This window comes from Aythya ferina (genome assembly GCF_964211825.1).
Source record: "Aythya ferina genome assembly, chromosome: 6".
Taxonomy (NCBI): domain Eukaryota; kingdom Metazoa; phylum Chordata; class Aves; order Anseriformes; family Anatidae; genus Aythya; species Aythya ferina.
The window spans coordinates 21,962,609-21,990,539 of NC_140303.1; the positions used below are offsets into that span (position 1 = coordinate 21,962,609).

Here is a 27,931-nt window from a genome sequence, read left to right on the forward strand (position 1 = left end):
TATTTTTGTTTTTTAATAGTAGCAGATACTGGAGAAATAGATGTATTTCTTACATTCATAGGGCATGAGGGTGTATTTCAGGTATGGTTTGTATCATGTTGATGTAAAGGACAAATCTTACAGAATCGGCCTTGTCTGCAATGAAGAATATATTGGCAAAGATTTAGTTTGCGTGGGAAGCTGCAGGCTTTGCTCTGTTTCTCAGGAGTAAAAAGTCTTGTACAGCTGCTGGCATTTTTGAAAGGGGAGTCCAAAACCACTTCGCATCCTGCCCAATGATGTAATGGGCGCGTGGATAGAGGCTTGTTAGGGCATGCTCCATGCACTCAACAACGAGGGAAATGTCCTTGTTAAGGCAGATCTTGGTCAGTTTTTCTTTCTTTGCTGCATCTGTAAAACTCAAATAAAAGACTGTTCAGTGACAGGAAAAGTGACTTTTAACTCTTCATCCAACACTGATCTGTGCAGTTTCACTAAGGAACTGGTATTTGTTGTTTCTCCCTACAGAAGAATTCATAGCAGTTTCTGGGGACCAAGTACCCCATCCATAATGATGTTGTGATATAGTTTACTCCTGAGCTAGCCTAGTTACCCTTTACTATGGCATAGTCATGGCACAACTGGGTTTGTATTGCAGTGACAGTAGCTCAGAATAAACCTAACTGTGAAAAAGGCCAAGGGAAACAAATGCTGTGGTGCTTGTAAATGAGTCTCTCTTAGTAAGGAAATTGCTTTGCAGAAAGCTGTGAAATGCAGTTGTAAAGAAGAAACTTGATGGGCAAGAAAGCCCAAGACAAACAGTTTCTGTTGAAGCAGGCTTAAGCAAGTAGTCTCTGTCAGGCAATTCCTGAATGGCTTCCTCACCACTGGGGTTAGCAGAAGCAAAGGGAATTTATCCCTATTTGATTACTGAATAAATAAATAATAATGACAGAAAAACACAGCAAGCACATTGGTTGTTTACATCATCAGATAAATGTTTTTCTGTTTGGGAGTTTGCTCAACAGCTACACTCCAACACAAATAATTAATCTTTAACTGAGATTTGAATAAAGTTTCCCTGAACGGGTTTTTTGTGTGGATAACCATATTGTGATGCAGAGGCATTTGAAGAGTAACTTTTCCCATGTAGTCTCTTCAAAAAGTCAAAATGATTAGAAGATATAATGCCCTTTTGCAAGGCTTTCTCAGCAAGAAATACATCGATTCTTTTTATTCAAATGGCCTCACCTTTCTGAAAATACTCCTCTCCATACTGCTTTTTAGTGCTGGGAGGAAGCTGATTCCAAATAATCTCCTTCTCTTTCAGAATCTTTACTGGACTGGATAATGGTGTTTTGAACAGTCCAGGCTGAATGCAAGAAACATTAACTCCAAAAGCTTTCATATCTCTCCTGCAAAGACAATGCAACAATTTAATCTCATTAGACATTCTTATTAATATTGTGGGATTATTTTTTTAAATATTTTTGTATATTTTTTTCTGTACTAATACTTTTATTTCTGGTTTTACATGGCACACCAGCACACAAATACTGTGAGGCACGCACAGTTGTGAACTTTGAACCTGTTATCTCAAAATGAAATAGGGATGAACTATCTTACCTGTTTAACAGAGTGTGAACATATATAGGCAGTGACTGTGCAGTAGCTAGCATATTGTATTTCACACCCTATTTCACCTTGCAGTTGCTCATTAGTTATCTGACTTGCCTGTAAGACTGTCTGGCTGCCTAAACGTAAGTATCTAGAGACGTTTCACATGTCTTAGTGAGTCCTTCTTAACCTCCATCTGATGCTCTAGATTGGTACACATCCTTTTGGTCATGTCTCCTATCTGTCAGCCCTGTGCAAGTGTCATGGATACCTCCTGGTATCTAAAATGGCCCTATATATTTAGGCACACAAATTGTTCTTTGTTTTACATGAAGAAGCCATAGTGGTCTCCAGAATTAGTGTGTTATATTCTCTAGATCTCTCTAATGATTCGTATTGTTAAGAGAAGACACTTTGGAGAACAAAGCTTAGACAGAAATTAATATCGTGCAAAAACTCATTGTATGTGGTTTTGGTGGTGGTGGTGCTTGTGGTTTTTTGTTTGTTTGTATGTTTTTCCTTCCCTCTGGATGGGCTGCTGTTGGCAGTTTCCAGTTGCACTTTTAAACAGGAGAATGAGGTTCATACTGCAGAGACATCTCAGTTCCTTTGAGTCAAACCTTCTCTATAATAAGGCCCCTGTGCACACTGAGGTAAGTTAGTTATGAATATTCAAGAGTACCAACTACACCACAGTACCACCTCAGCACACCGTATGTGCCAAACCGGCTTTGTATCCCAGGCTTCAAAAGTGACATAATATATGCTGAGAAAAGGCGCTTTTAAAAAGAATTATCCCAAAGTGTCTAGTATTTTTCAGTTTTATATCAAGTGCCAGGCTTGTAGATCAGCTTCTGTTCTGCATGTGCTGATTTTCAGTTAGTCTGTTAGCCTAGGAAACAAAGAGCAGTCTTTCCTCACAGTATGTTATACCTTAAGCTGTCATTAAATCCTTCTACCCCAAACTTTGAAGGGCAATAACCTCCACTACTGAAGGCTAGGCGACCTCCAACACTGGATACGTTTACTATCCTTCCCTTTGCTTGTTTTATCAAGGGAAGCATATTTATTGTAACATTTATGAGTCCAATTAAATTAACTTCAATTGGTTCTCTAAAGTGTTCAATATCCAACCAGTCTGTAGGAGCGGATGGCCCCATAATTCCAGCATTATTAATAAGTCCCCAGAGACCTGCAAGGAAAAAAAAAAAAGAACATTAGGAAGCAAATTTTTGCTGTATGTGGTAGAATAATTGAACTGGGTGAGACTTCACAGCAAGTCAGTGATGGGTCAAAAGGACAACAAATCTGGTTTGGCCTTACTCATAGCTTTTCATGGGGAACAAGATCACTTTTTGCTGGAAACCAAGCACAGTTTTAAATAAAAGCAATCTGAATGATTTATAAGCATTTTTATGAAAAGAGGAAGGGTAACATGGAGATTGGACTTCAACCTTAAGTATAATCGGTACTATGGCACATCATAATAGACCTGATTTAAGGCTCAAAGTTAGTAGAATCCAGCCCGTGAATCTTGTGCCTTTGTAAACCCTACTATACTAGTCCAACTGAAATCAATTAGCATTGGTAATAGGAGCAGCAATTTGTCTTGCATGACTTATTGGGTCAAAAAAAACAGGATTTTTTTTTTGTGTGTGTGGCCTGCAAAGCAGTATTTCAGAGTAGTTACATCTATTCCCTATAGTTTTCAAGAACATATATTTTTTGCTATCTTAGAGTGAGTGCTTAGAAGTCATGTATTAAAAATTTTCACATTTTAAAGTAAGTATTCTTTAAGCTTGTTAAGCAGAAATTTCTTTCGTTTTTTCCCTAGCCTTGTAACATAGCACAGGAGTTGCTGAGCACTCATACCTAAATCCAGAAGTGCATGCGAGTGTAAGCATCTAGATGAAGGTTCCAGGAACTGGATTTCCGTTCTTATAATGATATGTCAATAAATCTGACTTCTTGAGGAAGCATTCACAGATACTTAGCTGTCACTAACCACTAAGCAGATGTATAAACCCTGCCTCTAGTGAGATCTCCTTCCATGTTTCTGGAAGGCAGTAAGACATCCATACACACTTGTCAAGTGTCAATTAGAGTAAACTGTGAACATAGCATGGTGTTTTGGGGGAAACTTTATTGCAATTGTTATTATTATTAATTTATTTTTAATTTTGGAAGGCAGATATCTTGGCACTTACCTTCTGACTGAACTTCAGCTTTGATCCATGCAGCCACTTTCTTAATACTGTCTGAATCTCTCACGTCCAGCAGCACTGTCTGAAGTTGGTTAGAGGTCTCAGCTTTTAGCTCCTTGGCACCTGTTTCAGTTAGGCAGCTGGCAAAAACACGGAATCCCTTTTTATCAAAAGTCTTTGCTGCCATATTCCCAAAGCCTGTGTCACATCCAGTGATGAATATATATTTGCCATTGAGATTTGTAACCTTCATCCTGTCTCTTGCCCTCCAATGCCACCACAGAGAGATGATGCCAAGGAAGAGTACTATGTAGAAAAGCATTTTTACTGAAGTTGTTTGGACACGTTCTTCTGAAATGAAAAACAAAAGTTGCTAGTTATTAAGGTATAGTTGGTTGTTTTTTCCCCAAGTTACATGTCTTTATGAATGTTTATGGAAAAAGGTTTCCAGGAGATACCTAATGCAATTGGCTAAGAAAATAATTTGAAATACATGTAACAGTGTGCAGATCTTTACAACTGTTACTTATAGACAACCCATCTCTGCAGAGCAAGATGCAGTGAAGTTGCATGTACTATAACCAAATTTTCTTTTGGCAAAACTTAATTTAAAAAGAAATTGCAAACACCTGTCATGTTTTTAGTCCCCTATATAGGAACAGGAATACCACTGTTATTTTCTGCACATAAGAGCTGCTTTCTGTTCTGACATGTCAAGTTTTTGTTGTGTAATTTTTAAATTAAGGTATATATTTTATATAATTTTAATTTATAATTTACTAACAATTTTAATAGTTTTATAATACTACATTATTTTTATTGCAAGTACTGTGGCTGCTCATGGTGCTTCTCTACATAAATCGGTATGCTGGTGAATGATAGCTTCTTGTGCTGACTGGTATTGCAAAAACTGCAATGCAGAGATGCTAGTTTTTGTTGCTTAACTTCCTCTGCAGCATCAGTATAGAAGAAAGTGTGATGAAGTAATTAGGCAGCTGCCCACCCCATGTGGTGTTTCATGGTTGCTTTGTTAAGACAAGGAAACTTTTCTCTGCATATGCAAGCATTGCAGACCAAGCAGAGGGAATAGTTTCCCTTCTCCTATGGCAGCATTAAAATTACCACTCTACCTTTCTTGCCTGCACCCACCCTATTTGCTACAGCTTGGTGGCAGGCATAGGCTGGCTCCCAGAGCATGAGGCAGACCTGAGGCCTCACGATGCCTCAGCTCCTGCGGGAAGGCCTGGGCGGCAAACCGGGAGTGCAGGGGAAGAGACTGCTGGAGCAGGGGACGCGGTTCTGATGCAGCTGTGAAGATGTTAACTAAATAACAAGTAGGTTAACATAAGGAAAACATAGTATGGGTTTAATCTTTAATTAGGTTAGTAAATAAAAATAAAAGCCGAATTAGTAAAGCTGGTGGAAGAAAAGGCTCATCGAGGCCTGTTTTTGCTACAGGAACAGGCATGTCTACAGACATGGGATTTGGACAGTGTGGTAGATGGTTAACTTCTGGTCCCTGTGGTTGTTAGTCAGTGGGCTGGTGGGACTTCATATTAAAATACTGAAGTGCTGAAATTGCAAGGTTTTCAGTCAGAGTACTTTGTTTCCAACTCCAGCCTGCAAGGGAGACCGAAAGGTGCTGCACCTGCCCTCAGTTGCAGGATATGGCAGTGTAAAGATCTAATTTTTTATAGAGGCCACAAACCAAAGAAGAACAAAATCAGAAGGCTAATCAATAAAAATTATATATATTTTTCTAGTTTCAGGGGGTGGGGGGGGGGGGGGGGGTAATGAGAGGCCCTGGGTCAGAAGCCCTGAAGGCATTTTGGAGAAGTGTTTGGGAGAGCTGAGGCACGCAGGCCAGACAGGCCCATGAGGAGGCGCCATCTTGACAAGAACCGCTGAGGTAACCAAGGAGCCTGGATGCGGGGGGAGTAGGAGGGGAGAGGCACTCTCAGAGAGGTCTTTATGAAAGTTTTTATTTTTATTTCAACACATTGAATCACTGTTTTGACAAAAATTACATTTTTTTTTTCCTGTCTGATGTTTTTATTTGCACAACAGTTTGGAATGGAGAATCACAGAATCACACAGAATCACAGAATTTCTAGGTTGGAAGAGACCTCAAGATCATCGAGTCCAACCTCTGACCTAACACTAACAGTCCCCACTAAATCATATCCCTAAGCTCTACATCTAAATGTCTGTGGAAGACTTCCAGGGATGGTGACTCCACCACTTCCCTGGGCAGCCTGTTCCAGTGCCTCACAACCCTTTCAGTAAAGAAGTTCTTCCTAACATCTAACCTAAAACTCCCCTGGCTCAGCTTAAGCCCATTCCCCCTCGTCCTGTCACCAGGCACGTGGGAGAACAGACCAACCCCCACCTCGCTACAGCCTCCCTTGAGGTACCTATAGAGAGCGATAAGGTCGCCCCTGAGCCTCCTCTTCTCCAGGCTGAACAAGCCCAGCTCCCTCAGCCGCTCCTCGTAGGACTTGTTCTCCAGGCCCCTCACCAGCTTCATCGCCCTTCTCTGCACCCGCTCAATCACCTCGATGTCCTTCTTGTAGCGAGGGGCCCAAAACTGAACACAGTACTTGAGGTGCGGCCTCACCAGAGCTGAGTACAGGGGGACGATAAAAAATACAAACGAGAAAAAATACATACAAACGAGAAAAAATACATACAAACTTTAGTCAGATCAAGGGGGTGAATGAGTGGCATATCCTGCTTCTAGTATGTTAGTATGTTTCAAAAGCAGATGGTGAGAAGCTAGCTATAGAAACAGGGCAAGTAACCAGAGGTAATTCCCTCACCCCGTATCTCCCAACCTACTTGCTGGAACAGCTCTAGACATTGTTTTGCAGTTTCAGGATAGCATATTTTTGTGGCCAAGAACTAAATGTGTTATGACTTGGTGACATTGAGCAGACTTAGACCATGGGAGGAGAAATGTTTGTTTCGTTCTGTGTGCTAGCCTCCCACCCAAAGGTATCCACGCCTGGCAATTACCCACTTGGACTTCATACTTTCCATAGCAAGAGAAGATCACCTTTACACAAACATCCCTATTGTGCCCAGAGGTACTTTCCTTATTTCACTGTAAGGGAAGTATCAACTATTTGCTGTTTCAGTGAAGAAATGTAGTCTGGTTGCAAAATAGGAACGTTGACTTCTTACCAGCAAACAATTCTTTGCTTGCAGCTAAAACCATAAAAGCAGGCATCAAAAGAGGAAGACTTGCTCTTCCCTTAGGTGCAAAAAGGAGGTTTTTCCTTTGTGTAGAATACTTGCTAAAGGTACTTAGAAATGGCAGTAACTTTTTCAAAATTTGTGCTAAGTTGAAAGAGGTAACGTACATAAGCACCTCGTGGGATTAACATAATTTCCTTTTCAATAGTGTAAAACTCAGAACAGTAAGCTCCATGTAAAATTCACTTTGCCTTGTACAAGGTGAATACTAAGTCATGTTTGTGTAATTGCTGCGGTGCCAAGGAAAGAATGAAGAGACAGCATGGGGGTACCTGCCAATCTGACCAACTGTATGCTTATACTGACAGTTCCTGCAGCTTCTCACTCTTCCAGTCTTTGCCCTGATCAGAGTTCCAGAGAAGGGACTCTGTTTTCTTCCAGCCTGATTTTTTTATTTGTGTCCTCTAAATATATTTATTACTGTGATAGTTTTTTTTTTTTTCAGACAAAATTGATAAGTAGTATGCAATGACTACTCCAAGAATGGATGTGGAAGTCAGGTGCCTAGTAATTCAAGCTGTAAACTGCATGTACTTTAATTAAAATGTTGCTTATTTAAAAACCAGGGTACAAGAAAATAGATTCAACTAGCTTTATTCAGTATTCATTTTACTTCAACTTCATATTATTTAGGTGTAAAAATGATGATAACACGTAGAGCAAAACAACAAATATAATTTCAAAGACCTGGAAAAATAAAGATGCCAACAAATCGGTTTGCTTTGTTTTTCAAAGGGCATACAGATAAAGCATAATGTGGAAGCAGAAGTGTACTATGATATTGAGATTTGCTTTAAAATTCTTGCAATTTGAAGTGCTATCAGTGTATGTGGCACAGTTAAGATAGCAATTATACTCAAGTCAAAGTCATCCAGTTTTTGGCTCCTCAGCTCTGGGATCACTGTACATTAGCTGCAAAAATTAATTTGGCTATGAATGGCTACGAAATAAATTAATGAAGCGCGAGAGCTGTCTGCTCAATGCCTTCTGTCCAGCAGGCTAGTCCAGACTGCTGTTCTTGCATACAGACTTCAGCACAAAACACTGAAATAAGCTGATCATCTGGAACCTTAGCCTGCAGTGACAGACTGAATCTGTTTACCTGGTAGAAAAATGTAACCACCTGCTCCTCCATAGCTGTCAGCATACAGAGCTAAATTTCTGGGTATTTTGCGGAAGCTTTGGAAGCATTTGTGTGGTTGCTGCTACTACCTTTGTTCAATACTGCAATAAAGATCAATGGGTTGTAGACTGCAGCTTGGAGCAGAGGAGTACTCTGCCAAAATAGCACATGGATTTTCATTTCTTACTGAGAAATGATCTGTCCAGGAATATCTAAGATTCATTTTTATTCACTTGTTCCTGCAAACTGTTGGAAAAAAATCCACAAAAGAGAGGATAACTCTGACAATATACTGGCCTAAACAGCCCTAAAATTCAGGGAAAAAGCAATTATTTAACTTCATTTGGCTCAATGAATTTTGATATTTTTCTTCCTGTGCAAAGAGGTATTAAAATGATGCAAGCTGTAAGGAAAACGGTTTCCCCTCAACTCAGACTGTGACTGAGGGGAATTATTCTGATGGTATTGCTCATGTTTCATGAAGTAACTAATATCTATCATCTATTTCGGCTCAGAGATGTTGTATGTGTTTCCTACCAAAATAGGTGGGAGCATCTGTTCTCAGTCTCCTGGATTTACTGAAGTCCTGCTCTCTAGTTTTTTAATTCAGTGACTAATTCTTCTTTAATTGAAAGGTCTCTAGGGCTGAATCTAGCAATAGAAACTTGAGCTTGAGTTTTCCCTTCCCAGGACACTGGAAGGAGACAAAGTGCAAGAAAGCTTGAGAAGATGAGGTGCATTTGGCAATTTTTCCTCTAGAAGTTGTAAAACAGGAAGGTGATTGTGTGGCAGTGGGACCAAAACTGAGTACTGTATTTTCTTCACCTTGCTATGTTTTCTTCCACCTTTTCCACTCCTGTATCCTGCACTGCAAGTAACTATTTTTCTCTATGGCTCTGATATGTGGTGGACAAGATAATTAGTACCGTAGTATTATCTTAGTGTTATTCTCAAGGCTATGCTGTGTACTTTAGTAGAGATGTAGATGACTTTTTGTTATGAAAATGGGAGATGACACCAGGTTTGGGTCTGGTAATGCTGTTGTTGTGTGCACTGGAATGATGCTCAAAAAGGGAAACAGCTCAGGTGAGCTAAGTTTGATTCTGATGCATTTATGTGCATGAGGACCTTTCATGGAAAGTTTGAGAGTACAGAACTAAGGGGAGCCAACAGTCACTAAGATAAAGGTAATATCTTTCCATGTCGTTTTGTCAGCCAAGGCTCTCTGTAGTGAGAACTGATTTCAAAGGGGAACTAAACCAAGTTTGCCATTTACCTGTAAACCCTGCAGGTGATGTTGGCTGGGGCCGCGACATTGTCCCTTATTAAAAAGTCCACAGTGGGCTCATTTCCAGTGAGAGCTCACTACGGCTCAGTAGTTTCCTTGCTTTTAAATGTTCATCTTTTAAAGGAAGAATACTAAAAATGTATATGTCCTGGAAACAGGCAAGCTATGTGTTAGAAAACCGGGATTCTGAGCAAGTTCTCAATCTGAACTTAGCATAACCTCCAAACCAACTTTTGTACTATTCAGCTGATGTTGCTGCCTACAGCAAGGACAGTAGTTTACACCTACAGCAAGGAAAGTAGTTTACACTTTATTACATGGGTAATAAAGTAATTCTATACTAATAGTGATAAATAATGCAGTAATAATCTCTTCCAATACATTCATTGTGAACGTTTTTTTTTTTTTTTTTTTTTTTTTTTTTTTTCCCAGAGAACTGTCTGGTCTCTTCATGTATAATTGCTTTCCAAGTAGCCTGACTTTATGTTGTGAGATTACATTAGTCAAATTTAAACCCTTCATTAGATGTCACTGAACTGTAACCAGTGTGACCGTGTGGTTATTGACCCAGGTGCAAATAGCCAATGCCCAATTTAAAGATTCAGTCCTGCCAAATGGGTTAGAATAATGAAAACATAATGGGAAATGGTTGGGTGCTTCACTGACTAATTGAACAGAATTCTTCCAATTTGTTCTACAATAGGTGTTTTTTTACAGCCACGGGTGAGTAACAAATATATCATGTTTAATGTTTCAGAGATAACTGATGGAACTTTCTGAACTGAAAGGTGCCTGTATTTTTCCTTCAAAATAATCTAATCCAAATGCTAAATTTTTGTCTGTACAGTTAGTGCTTTTTGAATGGGACTATTTGAAGAACAAGACATTCAGGTCATATTTTGAAGCAAAGTGTCTTTCTGCATGTATGCTGTCATTAATATCTGAGCAACATAGATTAAAACAAAAAAAGTGGGGGGGGGGGGATAGAACTTTTTACAACCAGCGTTCAATGCCCTCTACAGCATATATTAATTTATCACTGTTTGCAAAGTACTCTTTTTAAAATCTGGATTTTGAGTTCCTTATCCATTTTTGTTTATCAAAAAATCCTGTGGTCATACCTTTACTGGCTAGAGTAAAATGCAATTTCACTTCAGTGCTGTTTCTCATATATTCTCTGTTGCTAGTTTTTATTCTGTATACTCAGGGGCAGATGAGATTATCTAATAATCTTCAGTTATCTCTGATTTCTATTATCTACGTAATTCTTAATGGAGATATCAACATCTGTATTTTTCAAGATGTTGTAAGTGGTCCCCAGATAAACGTCTAGACCCTAAGGTAGGTTATTTTAGTATTCTAATTCATCTTGCTAATCTTCTATATTAATATAAGGTAATAAATGATGCCTGCTGGACAGGATAGTATGTGGATAGTATTTGATGCGTTGAACTTCAGAAAATAGAGCAAAAAATGTTTTATTCCTGAAATATTGGGCAGTCACATTTAAAAAAATTAAAAAAAAAATTGAGATAATTCCAGAAAGTTTAGCCCTAGCAAATGTTTGTAACAAGAATCCCTACTCTAGTCTTTCATCTTTTTTTTCCCCTATTTTTTAAAACTGCATCAGAATTCAAGTTTAAAAGAGTTGTGAGATACATCATAATGTTAAAATACAGTGTCAGAATAAGCACTGAAGTGAGACTACTCAGCATGATGACAGCACTGAAGGGACAGACTGATTTTTACAGTGTTCCACTAAAAAAATAATATAGATATTATGATTTCATAATAGATATATAGGTATATAGGTATAGATATTATGATTTCAAAGTCAAGTAATAGCTGAAAGATGATGAGGCAGAGAATGACTTTGCTTTGCTGAGCTTTTGCCTCCTTCATCAATTTACAGTATGACACTTCTTTATCTTTCTGAAGCAGGAATGCACTGTATTTTTAACCACTTCCTAGATGGGAGACAAAATCAGTACTATGCTTGTATATAATTTAATTTAAATCAGGTTTATAATTGCTGTGAATTCATGAAGTATTTTAAAGCTGCTAGAATGTGCATATAAATACCACCCTTAAGGTTTAGATTTATTTTGTTTGCAGAAGAGGAAGAAATATAATTTCGTTACTCCAGCAGAACACTTGTTTTCATAATCCAGGTAACATTTCCAAATGCACTAACTTCAGTGTAAAATCAGCTGTTTGTCTATTAGGTCAGCTTTCCCTATGCAGTTCCATTACTTGTGTGCTATCCCAAGCAAAGCAGTTTGTACTAGAACTGGAAACAAATGATGGCTTCCTGTAAAAGGACAAATTGCTGGTAAAATTATCATTGTTTGGAGAAGGAAACATGAGTGAATGGTTGAAATTTGTATTTTCTGTGTGTCATAAATTCAGTCATAGACACTTTAACCATTTGAACCAGAAATCTGTAAATAATAAAAACATCACAGTCTTATTTTTCTCACACTCATGGCTTTCTTTATTTTTTTATTTTTATTTTTTTGAACATGTCCTTCCTAGAAACACATACCTAGTGTTAAAAAAAACAGTCAAGCCTTAAGATCAGTTGCATATTTAAGCTGTATTTTCCTTAGAATCACTTCACTGTGAAGGGTTCCTCACTGTTAAACTTATGTTTTGTAAATGTAGCAGAGTCTTTGTTTACAGATCTCTAGCTTGAACCTCACAACTAAATTGACACTTAAAAAAAAGTCTTGACATTGTGACCAATTAAAAAACTGCTAATGTTTTGCTAGCTAATAATCTTTTTTTTTTTTTTTTTTTTTTTTTTTTTTTTTTTTTAAGAAACTTCTGGAACTTTAGGATAATTTGAGAAAACAGTTTTTGGAGATCTGTTTCAAACTATTTCAATTTATCAGGCACTGCAAAAGGCAGGATGAAGAAAACAGATCAAGCTTTGTATTTTCACTGAAGAAGTTAAAATACCAGGAATATAGGCTTGCTACTAAGGGAACCTACTTCTATTTCAATATAAACTGAGTTTTTCAATATAAAACTTTATTATCTGGAAATTAAGCCCTTCTTAAAACTCCTCTTCTATATGCCAGATGCAAATTCAGCTGAATTGAAATTTAATGGTTTGTAGATTAGACCTCATGTGAAACAGGGTGATGTGTATATGATGCTTTCCTTTCTAGTCAGAAGCGGGTGTTGCATGCTTTCTCTGTTAAAAAGTGTAGTTGGGAATGTGCACATGGTAGAGACTTTAACCAAGGAAATAGCATAGCCCATTTTTGGCCCATTTGCCATCTGTCTGAGAGAACAGAAAAATTATGATTAAGTTTATAAATTGTTTCACTGTATGTGGGAATGAATAAAAAACCCTGTGGTTTTACCTAGTCAGTGGCTATTGTAGTCCTCGTCAGATTTTTTGCTGTTAGAGTACTGATTTGGCTTTACCCATGTACTTAAAGAAAGAATTTGGTTCACAATCTAGGGGATCACGTAACGTGAAGGGGTCAATTTACTGACCAGTGGCTCAACAAATCCTCTCTGCTCATCAGAAACTTCCAGGCAAGAAAAACAACATCCATAGAGTAGCAATTAATGAACCAATGCCCAAATTAAGGGAGATACTGAATGCAGTTCTGCAGAGGTCTGTCTTACTTCTAGTATAATCCAGTAATATTGATAATGATATGGGTGACAGAATGTATGATATACTTATTAAATATGAGCATGACATAAAAATGGGAGAGACTGCAGATATGCAGAAGAGCAGGACTAGAATTCAGAATCATCTTAATGAACAGGAAAAATGGGCTGAAAAATTTAAAGTGCTATAAAAATCTGGTAAGAGCAGACAGGAGTAATCAACTGTGAAAATACAGTTTGTTAAGCAACTGGCTCTGTAGAAAATTGTTTGCAAAAATTAAGTGGTTTTGTGGGTTACAAACTGAATGTGAATCAACAGTGTGATGCTTTTGTGAAAAAAAAAAAAAAAAAGAATGTCACAGTGGGTTCTATAAACAGGAGTATAATCTGTGAAAAGTGAAATAATCCTTCTTTTTTCGGTGTTGGTTAAGACTGGTGCTATACTGCTGTTACACACTTAGCACTTCAAGAAAGACTTACTAGAATCTAAAGGAGACTAGTGAGAGTTATCAGAGATTTGGGAAGTATGGCCAACAAAGGAAAATGGAATGAAATGCTTTATTCTTCTGAAGAAGGAAACTTTTTAGTATTCTCCAAATGTATACAGCCTACCTGCAAATTGGAAGAGTATTATTTCCATATCCATGGTGGATTGCTTAAGAAGTAGGGGGCTTAGATTCTGACATATAAAATTCAGATTAGATATTAGGAAAAACCTTATTTTAGCAATAAGGATAGTGAAGCACTGCAATTGCTTGTGGAGGTCTCCATCTTTGATAAACATCCATCAAAATGACACAAGCATAATTAAATTATTCCTTGGATGTTTAGAATTAACCAAGAAAAGAGAAGGGTTCTCTCTGTTACGGTTCTACTGGCCACTTAGCAGCTTGGCCAGGCCCTGCTCACTGCTCCCTTGTAATTGAGGCAGGATCTGTCATTTTGGGCTATAATCTACAGATGTCATCTGCATAAAAGCAGTAGTTAATTTTAATATGACCAGGGCTGTTTGCAGTACGCTGCAAAGCTCGTCAGAACCACTTCCATTTAAGGTAGGAGGTACTGAAGCCTTTTGAAGGATTTGCACTTTGGGGTGCTATGGAGATCCTTCTCCAGGATGTTTTTCTATTCTAGTTTCACTGTGCCTGGGTTGTCCATTCTGTTACAACCTGTGCTGTAATCGGGGGCATTGCCCTGGGATGAGGGCAAAATGAGGGCAAGGATGAGGTAAGCAGGAATTTAACATAATATTATTGTATGTTCAAAGGCTAACATATGCTGATACTATTTTTTTTCTCCACCCCTTCTCTTCAGGACTTTGGATTTGAGTAACTGATCAACATGTCTGACCCTGTTGTTCTACGTAGCATCAAGAGATTGGGAGAGGATAACTATGCTTTTGATTTGGATGGTAAATATAAGGAGTTTATTCTACAGTCAGTTTCAGATTTTATAAAGCATGTAAAACTGGTAGTGGGTGGTCTAAGTGGAGCGGATAGTCAACAGAATACAAAGCAAATGCTCTGTAATAAATAACACTCTTATGTAGCACCTGCTGCTGTTCTGTGAACCCGTGGGGTATACTGTCTGCAAAACAACATTTCTGTAAAAGCTATGTATAACAATCCTTTCTGGGGGACGATCTTTACTTACCAGCCTACATATTCAGTGTCTACCTAGTTTTTTGTATTCAGCACTTTGGTGTACAAGTAAATGGAAAAAAAGTCAAAAGTTCTGTCTACCCTGGTTTCTAGAGCTGCTTTCATTAAACGTATAAATCTGTAGTGATATCTACAGATAGATAGATCTGAGAGGCATTAAAATTTTATATTAAATATGAACTATACAAGAAAGCAAAACAATAGCACATAATGGAAGATAAATTGCAATAAAATGTAATGTACATCTGTACCTGCATCATACGTAGAGTAAAAGGGGTTCAGAAGAGGATTCCACCACTCAAGTATCACCAGGTTCCCTAAGTAAACGTCTAAGTCTGTATTTTTAAAATCCTTGCCAGCTGGGGCCTAACTCTGGATTTATTTAAGCTTTCATTAAAAACCTTCTTGCAGAACCTAACGAAATGCTCCCGGCCATGCATGAACTAGCCTGTGTACTAAACATGATGGGCATTATTGGGATTTACAAAAATGACCTTCATTCCCAGTTTCACTTGCTCCAACACAGGAATAGGTGTTTTTAGGTGGGCTCTGAACAGAACAGCTAGATGAGGAGTGTGCTTTTTTGTCTTAGGTTCTCTTTTTTTTTCTTTGACTCCATCAGATTTGTTGGAGCAATCAAACTGGACAATGATAAAGACTATGGAGTTTTATTTCATTTGAAAAATTTTATGATGGTTAAGAAAATCTCTGCAATAATCACTGTAAGGTCATTGCTGTAAATGTGAGCCAGAGATGTGGCAGGGCATATTTGTTTCAGAATTTCCTTGGGTTTTATGGGATTGCAGGGGGATGTTTAAGGAATGTTTGGATGTGGTACCTAGAGACATGGTTTAATGCGTAATATTGGTGGTAGGGGGTCAGTTGGACAAGATGATCTCGGAGATTTTTTCCAACCTTACTGTTTCTTTGATTTTATGATAAAATAAAAGCTGGAATGCTGTTTTTGGTGGCTGACTTTAAAATCTTCATCCACAATAGGATGTCTTAAGGGACTGTAAGCATAATGGTAGAGTTTGAACGTATCTGGAGTATTCATTTTTGTCTTGGACTGAGCCCTGGTTGTGTTTATCTTTGTAGAGACTGACTGGCATATGCAAATATAAAAGCAGCTGTTCTTTCAGCAGATGGTACATGTGATTTTTTGGGGCGTTTGAAGTTAGGAAATGAACAAGAGCTTTGTGTGTAGAAGGTGTTACGTTCCCACCTTCTGTCTCTCTGTGCCAGCCAGACTATTCTTTTGGTTTTAACCATCCTCATCGAGTATCTTTCACTTTGCTGGGATTATTCTCCTGGAATAGATAACCTCCTGTTGAACAGAGCCAAGGTGCTGTTTTTGGTAGGAACTTCAAATCTATTGTAAGAGCTGATAAGGTGATAGCGAAGGACATGATTCTCCTAATAGCTTGAACGTGTTCATAGACAGCATTAGGCATTGAAACAGGTTGCCCAGGAAGGTGGTGGAGTCACTGTCCCTGAAGGTGTTTAAGGAAAGGTTGGACCTGGTGCTGAAGGAAATGGTTTAGTGGGTAACATTGGTGGGTGGGGGATGGTTGGACCAGATGATCTTGGAGGGCTTTTCCAACCTTAATGATTCTTTGATTTTGTGATAAAATCAGAGCTGGAATGCTGGTTTGGGTGGCTGATTTTAAAACTTGCAATCCAACAGCAGCAACTTTGGCCCCATGAATGAAGTAGAAACCAACGTGAGCATTTCTGAAAGTCTGCTCTCTTCCCAGGATACTACTACCCCAGCACATGCTGCCCTGCATCCTGGTGAAACGAGCAGCTCTCTGCATGCTGAAGCAATGCAGACCTCCCCACTTACTTTCCTTTTTCTTTTTTTTTTTTTTTTATTTTTAATTTTATTTTTTTAAAGCTTTTAACTGAGGCTGCTAGCTGAAGGCAGTTTAAGTGCTTGGGACATTTTGGGTACTAGTATTTGTTGAGAGGGGGAAAAGACTGAACAGAAAAGGGTAAAGGGGTATGCCTTTTTAGGGCAGAAAACCTCATGTCTGTTCCAGCCATTTATTTAGATCTCCCAGATTGACTGTATTTATCTAGCTGTGCTGGAAGGTTGCTTTTTGTCTACTGGCTTGTCTTTTGCACTTGCTGTTTTTACTCTTTATAGGACTTTAGCAAAAGACTTTCTAGTGGGATCATACCCACTCTCCTTTTTACAGTTAGGAGTTTTTGGCCTATTAAGTGTTGTCTCTGGTTTCTCAGTTTCCTCAGAAATGCAACTGTCTTCTGCTAAATGTAGTGTGCAGTTTACTGAACTGTTAGAGCACCTTTCCCAAGGCAAGCATCAGTGCTTTAAAATGATACTGGCATTCTGCTGAGTGATTTCTTCCACTCTTTAATTTCCAGTGAGGTATTTTTCAATAACCATGTTCTGTACATGTTACTAAGAATTATCACACTCTGGGTTAAAAGTTGAACACTGCAACTGTAGGTATAGTTAATAGCCAACTTTAGTTGGGAGCCTTTTGAGTACAATTTTTCTTCATTTGATTCAAGTATCAGATTTTCTCAGGCTTCCTTTTTCTGTGTTCTCACAACAGCAGTAAAAACTCAAATTCTTGACCATGTTCTGCAGCTTTTCCTTGATTCTACGCTTTTTCAAATTGTAATTAAAAAAAAAAAATAAAGATTACTATAGCTTTTTTCTTTACGGTTAATATATTATTTCATTGTCCCTACGTTATTTTCTTTACTATAAAAATCATGTTGTGTCCTGTCTTTCTAGTTTTTTGGTTTTTTTTTAATTACAATTGTGAACTATTACTCATCTGTTTCTTTCCTTCAATTTAAGCATAGGTAATGTCATTCCAATTTTTCTTCCTGCTTAGAAACTGCAGGCCCACAACAGCTGTACCTCTGTTCCTTGGACTTTTGAATAGCATTGCTATACTCTTGTTTTCCTCTTCAGATTTATAGATTAAGGTTTATTCACCTTTGGAGTGTGCTTATTTTGCTCTCTAAATCAATGTCTCAGAATGCTGTGCTTTTTCACCAGGTACCAGGTTCTTTTGTTCTCCCCTTAAAATTTTCCTCCCATTAGCCTTTTTCAAATCTTTCAAATCATTATAGACGTCACCAGCTGCCAACCTCCAGCAAACTGAAAACAGATGTTTCTTTTTCCTTTACAACCAGTTGTTTTCTAACACCAGATGATTCTTTGTACTAATAATTTGGAATTATAAAACCTTCTGGAAAATTTCTGGAATTCATGGGATGTACGTATGTCTTTATTGAAAATATATTTTCTTTTTACCATCCCTAGGTAACAAACAGAGCAGAATAAAAGTGGTGTTAGCTAAAGCCACATAAAGTTATCTTACTAACTTCATATAGGAGATGCAATCAGCTGTTCCGTTCAGTCCCGAACTCGGACTGCTTAATTCTAATGTTGCTGCCTTGGGAAATGCAAAAACCTTCAATTGGGTAAGAAAATGACTGAGGCAGAATTTTTGGTTGCAGTGATTTCTTTGTACTCTCTCTGAGTGCTGTGAGGCAAAGTCCCTCTGTATATGCTCCTTGAGACAGACTAGTCCATGCTCTACATACATGTATTGTCACTAGATGTGAAAATAGGAAGGTGACTGGTTGAAAAGCATACCATGGTTCTGAGTCTGATGCTAAGTTGCCAAGTACATGGTAAACTTGAGCGAGGTGCATATGCCATTAGGTTATCCAAACTGTGCTATCTACGTATGTATGCGTATAGAATGCTCTTTATGCATTGTCATGTCAACAGACTTATGGCAAATGTTTCAGCACTTACGATGACACTTCTTTGGGGTAACTGTCAAGCTGCACTTTAGGTATGACATCTTTAATGCCATCTCTTGAAAAGAAGCTAAATACAGACCTGTCCTGGGGACTACAGCACAATTGAATCGGGTAGCATAGTTCCATTTCTCTAAGTTACAGTTCCTCAGAGAATATCCCAAGAAAAGACACCAGTGTCTATTCTTACTCTCCAGTGACACAGCTGCCCCTTTTCTGCAGGATCTGCAATCCCTAAGTTGTTGGAAGGCAAGAATGATGAGCTACAGCTCCCTCCTTTCAGAGAGCACACATGGACTGTCAGCAAACTGAACTGTTGTGAGGTATTTCGTGGTGCGACAGTGTCCAAGTGAACTAGCTCAATACTAGAAAAAAATGTTTACAATGAAAACGAGTTGACTTTTGGCAAATGTTTTTGGCGCATTTTTTCATGTGGGGGACTGAGAACTTAACACTACTTCTTCAAGAGAAAACAGGCATATATTGATATTAACTTGCTAGGGCATTTTTAGACCCATGTCAGTTCTTCACAGAATCACAGAATTTCTAGGTTGGAAGAGACCTCAGGATCATTGAGTCCAACCTCTGACCTAACACTAACAGTCCCCACTAAACCATATCCCTAAGCTCTACATCTAAACGTCTTTTGAAGACTTCCAGGGATGGTGACTCCACCACTTCCCTGGGCAGCCTGTTCCAATGCCTAACAACCCTTTCAGTAAAGAAGTTCTTCCTAACATCTAACCTAAAACTCCCCTGGCTAAGGGGAGTTTTAGTCTTGTCCCTGACTTGATGTGTTAGTGGAAATAAGATGCTTTATAATTTAGGAACAGTTCCCATGGGATTCCAGGGTTTATTTTTCATATGCCTGCAGAAGATTTTGTACTTGAGTGATAATTATTAACTCTGGATTTATCTTCCCCAACAGGTAACAGCTTCAAGAAATCAGAGTAAGTCGTACACAAATGGAACAATCAATATTTCTAGGAATATTCAACAAATTTTATGTAATCATATCAAATTGAAGCATTTTATCACAAAATAAGGACTATCCAAACATTTGGATGATAATTGTTTCTCTAATTGACCTCAAAGAATCCATTATTACACCGATGTTTTGAGGTGCTGATTATAAAAACAATGCGTAAGCCTTCAGATCATTTTAATCTAACCTCCACTCTAGTCCCCGTCTAAAGTTGAAAAGTACCATAAAATTACTGACTCCAAAGAAATCTGAAATGGCTTGTTTCTTCAGTAATTTTAGGCAAAATATCTCAAACAAAATGTAATTTCAGAAAACTAATGAAGAAAATAGAAGAAATGGTTTTAAAATCTCATTTCTTTGCTAGGAATTTCTATGCCTATGAAGAACCTTCTGAAAAAAAGAAAAGTGAAAAGTGAGTTAAGTTCAATTCTGTGTACTATCTTTGCATATAGAACAGAATAAATACTAAAATACAAGTTTATAATTGTATGTTTTCTGTTCTTGAAGGTCACCAGAAAAGAAAGAAAAAATTGTCCGTGTTGGCTTCTTTCAGCTGGTAATAAAATCAATGAATATAGATGTCTATATGGTTCTGTAGAATAAGTGACAATAATGTATGCAGTTGTTTTGGGGAATAGCTGTGAATAAGCCAAATTTGTAAGGAATTAAATTATTTGGCATGAGATCCTGCCGTTAAAATCGATTGGAATTTAATAGAACTATTCTTCATTTTGGTAGTTCAGTATCAGTATCTGTGTCATAAATGTCTATTACACAAGTTATTTTGAACCTACAAGTAGATATGGGGACAAGCGTTAAGTTACACATCAAGGATCTCGGTGACCTCAGTTCAATCTTATTTCTGCCAAAAACTTGCTGTGCAATCTTTGGCAGATAATTTAGGTCCCTTGTAGTTACTGTATTGGTATCATAAGATTTGGTAGCTATAGAAACTTGGAAATGCTCAACACTGTGTGGTAGGTCTAGCCTTAGGTAGTGCATTTGGTGGGTCTTGGAGACCCATCAAAAGAGATATGCAACCCAGCAGCATGCAACAATTTTTATTATTTCTATTTTGCATGTAGTTTTTGCATGTTGCCTGTAATGTGTCCAAATTAATAAGGTCCTGACTGTAGTACTGAGCTAGTGCAGTTACATCCATGTGGCAAATTTTAGCTTGAGAGAACAGACAATCCACACCTGACAACTGTGGATGTGCCCAGAGATAGAGAATAGTGGAAAAATACAAAATGCAATTTCTGTATGGCAATTGGAGCAGGAATCACAAGTCTTTCCTTCCCTGTGAACTAGCCTACACAGAACTAAGCATGTACAGAGACTTAAAACTACAGAAACCAAGAAAGCTCTGTTCCACATTGTATATTTGTTTGTTGAGCAGAAGGGTTTGAATTCTGTACCCTTTAATGCACAGCTGTTTAACTCCTGCAGTGCAATTGCTAAATACAATATTTTTGCATCAGAGGTGCTGAAAGATTAGATACCACATATCTTTGTACTTTTTGTGGCTCTTTTAATAAGAGAATTCTTAGTTTTCTTATGAATAAAGTTTGCAAAAATGTGATAGTACTACAGTTCACTCTTTTTTTTTTTTTCCCAGAAAAAAACCACATTTATTTCTCTTGTATGTTGACTTGTTTTTCCGTTTATCTTGTTTCTGTCCCAACGTCCCTTTTCCATTTGTGCTCCAAATTCCCACACCTTCTTCTATCCAACACTTTATAGCACCTACAGAACCTGGACAGGTTCTTCAACAGGCTAAAATTCTTCTTCATACTCTTATTTCAAAATATATAGCGTTTGATAGTAATTTTATATATGCACAATTTGGTCTATACATTTACACGACTTCAACCTGAGGATCAGACTTCACACAGTTGTGACCAAGGTAACTTAAATCACTGTATTTTAGCTGAGTCACCAGCTGCATGTGTCAATGCTCTTGGCCCATGGCAAATGTAAGGCAATAGGGCTTAGCGCAATCCTTTTTTTACTGCATAACGAATCATGTTTCTATATATTTCTCGTAGCTTAAGAGCCTGTGCACAGTTGACTGGCTTAGCTAATGCTTTTCAGGATATTAACTACGAGAATTTGCTCTGAGACATTTAGGTGGCTTGCTACCACAGCACTCCAGACTTGTGAGAAATTGGCAAGCTCTATTCAGAGGCTTTGCACATTGCCCTAAGGCTTTTTCCTTCATTCCTTCCTTCCTTCCTTTTCCCTTTCTCCCTCAAGAAATCTGCACAGCTGACTATATGTATGGATTATAATTACTATTCTTAATCTTCTAGCTACTGTCTGGAATGATGATAATGTGGAATGATATTGCACTATTAATATTATATGATAATACATTCATTCACATGATTGGATTCTGCTGTCAAATACTTAAGGGGAGCTCATCATAATTTATGAGACTGTAATTACAGGTGCAATTAGATTAGATTGGAGAGAGAGATTTGTCTTCTTTCTGTATTGAAGAAATGCTGACATTTAAGGAGAATGGTTTTGTATTTGATCCACCTGATTAATGATTTATCAGTATACAAGGAACATGGAGACTACCTCTCAGCAGAGACCATATTTTTTTTCTGTCTCTTTAGTTTCGATTTTCTTCACCTATGGAAATTTTAATGATGGCTGTTGGTAGTTTCTGTGCTATTCTTCATGGAGCAGCCCAGCCAGGCGTGTTGCTTGTGTTTGGTGCAATGGCAGACACATTTATTGAATATGACATTGAAATGCAAGAGCTTAAAGACCCAGGCAAGATATGTGTAAATAACACCATAGTGTGGATTAATGGTACAGTTCATCAGAATGAAAGGAACACCACAATAAGATGTGGGTAAGTAGTACATGTGCTTGTTTCTTCTACTGTGTTATTATGGCTGTGTTATTATGGTCTACAATGTATTGCTACAGAAGGTCAAGCTCAGCTTTTAAAGTTTCTATTTTCTATCCATAGGGCATAAAAGGAGCATGGTTTTTGTTACAAAGGCCTGTTTCAGAGCTAAAGGGAGAGAAAGACAGCTTGGATACTGTTCATTCAGCTTTAGGTGTCAGCAAGGATATTCTTTGGTGGTGATTGCTCTGATAACTCTTGATAACATATATCTGCTATGCATCTGAAATGACTTAGATGTTTTCTGTGATGACCTACTAGGTAATAATGTCTTCTGGACATTTTTGTTAGGACTTAGGTGCTTATAGGTGCCTGATGACTTCTGAGCAAGTTCACTAAACTTTAATCATTGAAAAGTGCACTTCTGGAATGCAATTCATTTTAGCTTATGGGACATGTCTAAGGCAGGTCTGATGGACTGCCCTTTAACAGTGCCTGTTTCTTCCCATTAGTTATAATAAAGGAAGTCTAGATGAATCATTCATATATAGAAATCTGTCAAAGCCAAATTTGAACCTGTAACCATTCTTATGACTTGGTTTGCAGTGCATCGTTCTGAGAGTTTTCTAATCTCTGAGTGGTAGTAAATTAGATAATTCAAATTAAAACTCACTTGTCTAATGGTCTCTGAAATTCAGAGCATATGAGAGGTGATCCACATTTTTAAATGTAAGTGGCCGGGGCCAAATTATATCCAGACTGTCCAAACCAGCCCCTGATAAGGGGCTGGCAGTTGTGACAGGATTTGCTACAGACCTCTGTTTCTCTCAGGCATTAACTAGCCATCAGGTAGGATACATTAAAACATTAAAAATGGTAGTGGGTATTTATGATAGACACCTGGGTTATTTTCATGATGGTGTTTTGCAAGAGATCAGGTCAGGTACATAGTTTTCTCTTTTGGCTTAGAATGTGAGTATACCAAATTCGGTGGAAACAGAATAAAGCTTGTTCTTTGCAGGACATTTAAAAAAAAAAAAAAGTCTCAAAGAATATTAGATAACCAACAAAAAAATGTTTGTTTCAAAGAAATCTGAGTGCAGTACCAGCAACTCAGTGCCCTTCAGTGATATTGGGAATAATTTAATACTACTACTTGAGCTGAAAGAGATGATCATTTCAGGTTTGCAAGAAAGTAATACTTGAATTTATTTCAACCTCCTTCATTTTGCTCTGTAAAACACTGTTTAAATTCAAGTGATATTTATTTGTATAATGGTACAAAATAAGCTAATTCAACATCTAATGAAAACTTATTGGGCAGCTCTTCCCAGAAAAAAATATCTTACGTGTGCTGCTGTTGAGCATGCAGTCCAGTGGGGTTTCTCATCTGGCCCTTGCACACCGCACAGCTGCTCCAGGATGCAGTCAAATTTCCTGATACTCGCCAGCTACACACCCCTGTGCCAGAGGGAGAGCAAACAAACCAGCCCCTGCTAGCAATAGCCTCAGTATTGGGAAACAATGCTTCTGGTAATGAAACAAGCTGATTTACCACCTAACTTGACTCTAGGCTTGAAGAAGTGGCAGATTAGAAATATGTGAGAAACATTAAACAGTATCATTAACTTTTTTTTTTTTTTTTTTTTTTTTTTAGGCTGCTGGACATTGAACAAGAAATGACCAAGTTTGCAGGTTACTATGCAGGAATTGGTTGTGCCGTACTTGTGTTAGGATACCTCCAAGTCAGTATTTGGCTCCCTATTTTGATTTCAAGGTTTAAGTCACTAAATAATTAAGTTTATAATAACTATGTTTCCTTTAACTGCTTAGTCAACAGCTTGCTTGAGCAGAGCAGACACTTTCAGTTCTTATCCTATCAGCTGAAATATGTTAGCTCTGACAATCTGATACCTCCTTGGATTTGTGCATGCATACCTTTGTACACAGATGTGTTTTACCCAGTGAGGTAAACGCATGCTGTTCCTTTCACACCAGAAGAATTATTTGCTCAAGTGTGGTTACTATGGAAGCCATATGCCCTCCTGAAATAATAGCTAAAGGGCATGCAGATTCCTAGTAGGCATCTCAACTGAGTTGAGCACTGTGTTTCATATATAGAGATGTTATAAAAGTAATAGTGTAAAATAGTGTAAAATTGGTGTTGGAGGAGAATCACACTCTACATATTCTATAGTAGTGGTTCAAACCTTATGACTGATATACATGTAAGCCACAAGCTTGGACAATTCCTGCAGAATCTGCTAGAATCTGCTGCTTTTGAAGCTTTTTATAATCACAAAAAACATTTGTTATTCTCCTTCCTAAAAACTGAGGGCTTTGCTGAAGAGTAATGGCTGCCATCCCTATATTATTTACAGCTGTACATGGACTTTTTTTTTCCTATGGCATTCATGTAACAGCACAAGTAATTAACCTTGCATTTTCTCCTAGTCTGTCAAAATTGAGACAAATGCTCGATCCAGAGGCTTAAAAAAATGTTGGATTATTTAAAGATCAGGGGCATAAAGCAACTACTGTGTGTGTGTAGCTAGAATATATTTTACCTGAATAGTAAGTTATCAATAGCCAAATTGCTTTTTCCCATTTTAGCCAAATTGCTTTTCCCATTTGTTGGGAGTAGAAAGACTTTTTACTGCAATGTATCAACCACATTATGCTCTTCCCAGATATGCTTATGGGTTATGGCTGCAGCTCGTCAGACACAGAAAATCAGGAAAGCATATTTCAGGAAAGTAATGAGAATGGATATAGGCTGGTTTGACTGCACATCTGTAGGAGAACTAAACACCCGAATTTCTGAGTAAGTAATTGAGAAAAAAACACGCAAGAAAGAACATTTGTACACTTCTTTTCCAAGCACAACAGAGTGCCAATAACTAGGCATTTGACAAACGCTTCTAGTATAAAGTAGAGCTATGTACCTGGAAGCAGGGACCAGGCTAATGGTCTCCCCCATATTTAAACTGAGTGCTGTAACTCTTAAGCTACAACTATTTCCCTTTTATACATTTTCTGTCAGTGAATTTTGTTTGCTTGTATTTGTCACCCCATCCTGTCCTTCTATTCTCTTACTCTGTGCCCAGTCCTTTCAGAGTAGTCTCTAATTTGCCAGTGCACGCCCCTCTGAGACTCGAGATGACGGTTTGAACCCCCTCTCATGTAAGGGAAAAGAAAATTACACATACACTTTGCTCTTGTTAGCTTTTAAAAGAAAAGAACAAGGTTTACTTAATCTGCTAAAGCAGGTACAAGCACCTACCTTTAGAAAAGGACCCAAGGTAGGTGGAGCAACCTTCTTGTCCTGAGTGAACATTTAGCTCTGAGAAAAATGGAGTTTAAAGCTTGCTTCTTCGCTTAGTGGTTCCTGTTTACAGGATGAAGGCAGCTGCAAGATGAATATGCCAACTCTAGATGGCTCTCTGTTCTCTGTCATGCCTGCATAATAGTAGGGACGATTGCAAAAGGTTTTTGTGAAGTTGAAGGGAATTTTTTTGTCTTTACTCACCGCCCAGTGGTGTCTATGATTTTCTGTGGTGTTCTTTTTATGAGGAGTAAATGCCAAGTGTAACTGGCTGTGAGGAATTTCTCTGACAAAAACGATGAACTGAACAGTACTTCTCTAATAAATAACACCCAGTTCTCTGTTTGTTAGAACAATACTATCTTGTGCCCACATAAAGCTTCCTGAACGCAAAACGTTCTCAAGAAGAAATATGAACCTGTTCTTCAACTCAGCACTCTCCTGTTTTCAATACAAGACTGTAATCTTACTTAATACATCGATGAGCTAACAAATCTGCAACTTAAACGTCAGTGCTGCTTGCTCATTTTTGTTCCAAGACTTCCTAGTTCTTCTAATCTCAGGGGTGAGATAGTAGCCAAGAGTGGTAGAAGTATAATGAGTGTTTTGCTTTGAGACTTTTTTTTCTGCATTGGCAGTGGATAAGTGAGAACAAATGTACTGTGCAGCTGCGTAGGGCTCAAATGATGTTAACCACCGCACCACTCTCCCCCATGTGATACAGCTGTCATGTTTTCCCAGTGCTTCCAGCAATAACATAGCACTCATCTATTGTCCTGCTCTTCCTCTCATTTAAAGAACAAACTAACTGAAAAGGTTTAGAGAGGATTTGGGAGGTGGTGGAAGGTGGAACAACAAAGAGAGTTATAGCCCTCCTCCTACCCCCTCAGCAAGGCTGTACTTAGCGCTGTATTGATGGGAGGAATGCCGTATCAGCTACTCTAGTTCTCCTTTATCAAATAGCTGCTTCCAGCTGTGATGTCTCTGCCCCCTCCTTTGAATCATCTGGAGCACAGTAGTGAATGAGACTGCTTGCGGGATGTCTTTTCCTAGGAAAAGACAGTATCTTCTTGGTAGTACTCATGTATAAGTGTCTTCTGGCATTGCAAAGGTAACAGCTTTTCTCATTGTAGCCCAGGGTCTTTGGAATGGGTAATGATGGAAAGAACAGGAGTGAGAAAGGGCCCTCTCCAAGGAAAGAAAAGTAACCCCCATGTGGCCAAGAACAGCAACACAAAGGATAGATATGCTCACCCATGTTATTATTTTTTTCCCCTCCTAGTGATGTTAACAAAATTAACGAGGCTATTGCTGATCAAGTGGCAATCTTCATCCAGAGATTAACCACCTTTGTGTGTGGATTCCTCCTGGGATTTGTCAGTGGATGGAAATTGACCCTTGTTATCATTGCAGTCAGTCCCCTGATTGGGGTTGGAGCAGCCATCTATGGCTTGGTAAGTGCATTCTGAGAGGTCCACATTCAGGTGTGATGAGCAGGGAAGGTCATGTCATAGAGCTAGGAGGCTTGCTGAAAGTGGAGGCTGTTACATCCCTTTAAAGTCAAGAGAGGCAGATTCTGGTCACAGCAGCACTGGTGTGTGTGTGAGCTTCACTCCCACTTTGCGTATTCTGATTCCCAGAATAATATATCAGGCTTCCAAGATGGGATTGTTAGCATAGCTTCCATGGGGTCCTGTGCATGAATTTTATGGTTGCTGAAATCAGAGACTGGCCTACAGCATCTGATTATTACTCCACACCAGGTTTAGATGGTTAATAGATGTGGGACTTAATTTCTATGACTAGGCTTTTAGATATGACCCAGACTTGGATCTTTAAAACGTTTCAAAAACAACTGCTCAGACTTACCTCAAGCCGTCCCAGCTCCCAGCAGCTGCTGTGTCCTCCCAGTTGTTCCTGTTCTGCTCCTCCACCCACACCCTGTACCTCCCTGTCAGTGTGCAGAGGAACCAGGAGGAAGAGGGGAATCACAGGATCGTCTGCCTTGCCACCTCCTCTCCATGCTCCTCCTCCACATTCTCTCATGCTCCTTGGTTGGGATCAGCCCTCTGACTAGCTCTCTCTCTTCTTTACCTCAGGAACAGTTTGCTGACATTTTGCTATCAAACTTCTAGTGTAACTCTGACAAATTTTGTTTCTTCCTGCTCTCCTTCTGCAATGTGCTGGCTGC

The 27,931-nt window shown here is 38.4% G+C and overlaps 2 protein-coding genes across 14 annotated transcripts in view; one reads left to right on the forward strand and one right to left on the reverse strand.

Annotated features, from left to right (window-relative positions):
* Window positions 1–27,717, reverse strand: DHRS9 (dehydrogenase/reductase 9). Of its 6 annotated transcripts, XM_084523199.1 has the most exons (6): window positions 25,945–25,981; window positions 25,699–25,865; window positions 3,804–4,151; window positions 2,530–2,788; window positions 1,231–1,394; window positions 1–390 (listed from the first exon to the last, which is right to left on the reverse strand). In XM_084523199.1, exons 3-6 carry the CDS (start codon window positions 4,120–4,122, stop codon window positions 164–166), a joined length of 969 nt encoding a protein of 322 aa, XP_084379325.1. In that variant the 5' UTR covers window positions 4,123–4,151; window positions 25,699–25,865; window positions 25,945–25,981; the 3' UTR covers window positions 1–163. The 6 variants fall into 6 exon arrangements, with proteins under 6 accessions (XP_084379325.1, XP_084379326.1, XP_084379329.1 ...); XM_084523200.1 differs by lacking the exons at window positions 25,699–25,865; window positions 25,945–25,981 and adding an exon at window positions 27,610–27,717; XM_084523203.1 differs by lacking the exon at window positions 25,699–25,865 and having other exon boundaries at window positions 3,804–4,148; window positions 25,945–25,967.
* ABCB11 (ATP binding cassette subfamily B member 11) overlaps window positions 1–27,931 on the forward strand; it is a 64,198-nt gene that overhangs the window by 8,545 nt on the left and 27,722 nt on the right. For 2 of the 8 annotated variants that reach the window (XM_084523188.1, XM_084523186.1), the window contains 8 exons: window positions 14,411–14,507; window positions 19,496–19,517; window positions 19,917–19,964; window positions 20,060–20,108; window positions 22,177–22,418; window positions 24,073–24,160; window positions 25,106–25,239; window positions 27,023–27,194. In XM_084523188.1, coding sequence (XP_084379314.1) covers window positions 14,438–14,507; window positions 19,496–19,517; window positions 19,917–19,964; window positions 20,060–20,108; window positions 22,177–22,418; window positions 24,073–24,160; window positions 25,106–25,239; window positions 27,023–27,194 — 825 coding nt within the window. In that variant the 5' untranslated portion in view covers window positions 14,411–14,437. Of the gene's footprint in view, window positions 1–10,041; window positions 10,190–14,410; window positions 14,508–18,204; window positions 18,223–18,806; window positions 18,891–19,495; window positions 19,518–19,916; window positions 19,965–20,059; window positions 20,109–22,176; window positions 22,419–24,072; window positions 24,161–25,105; window positions 25,240–27,022; window positions 27,195–27,931 lie in introns of those variants that run through there. The other 6 variants (XM_084523191.1, XM_084523189.1, XM_084523187.1 and 3 more) reach the window with 5 other exon arrangements.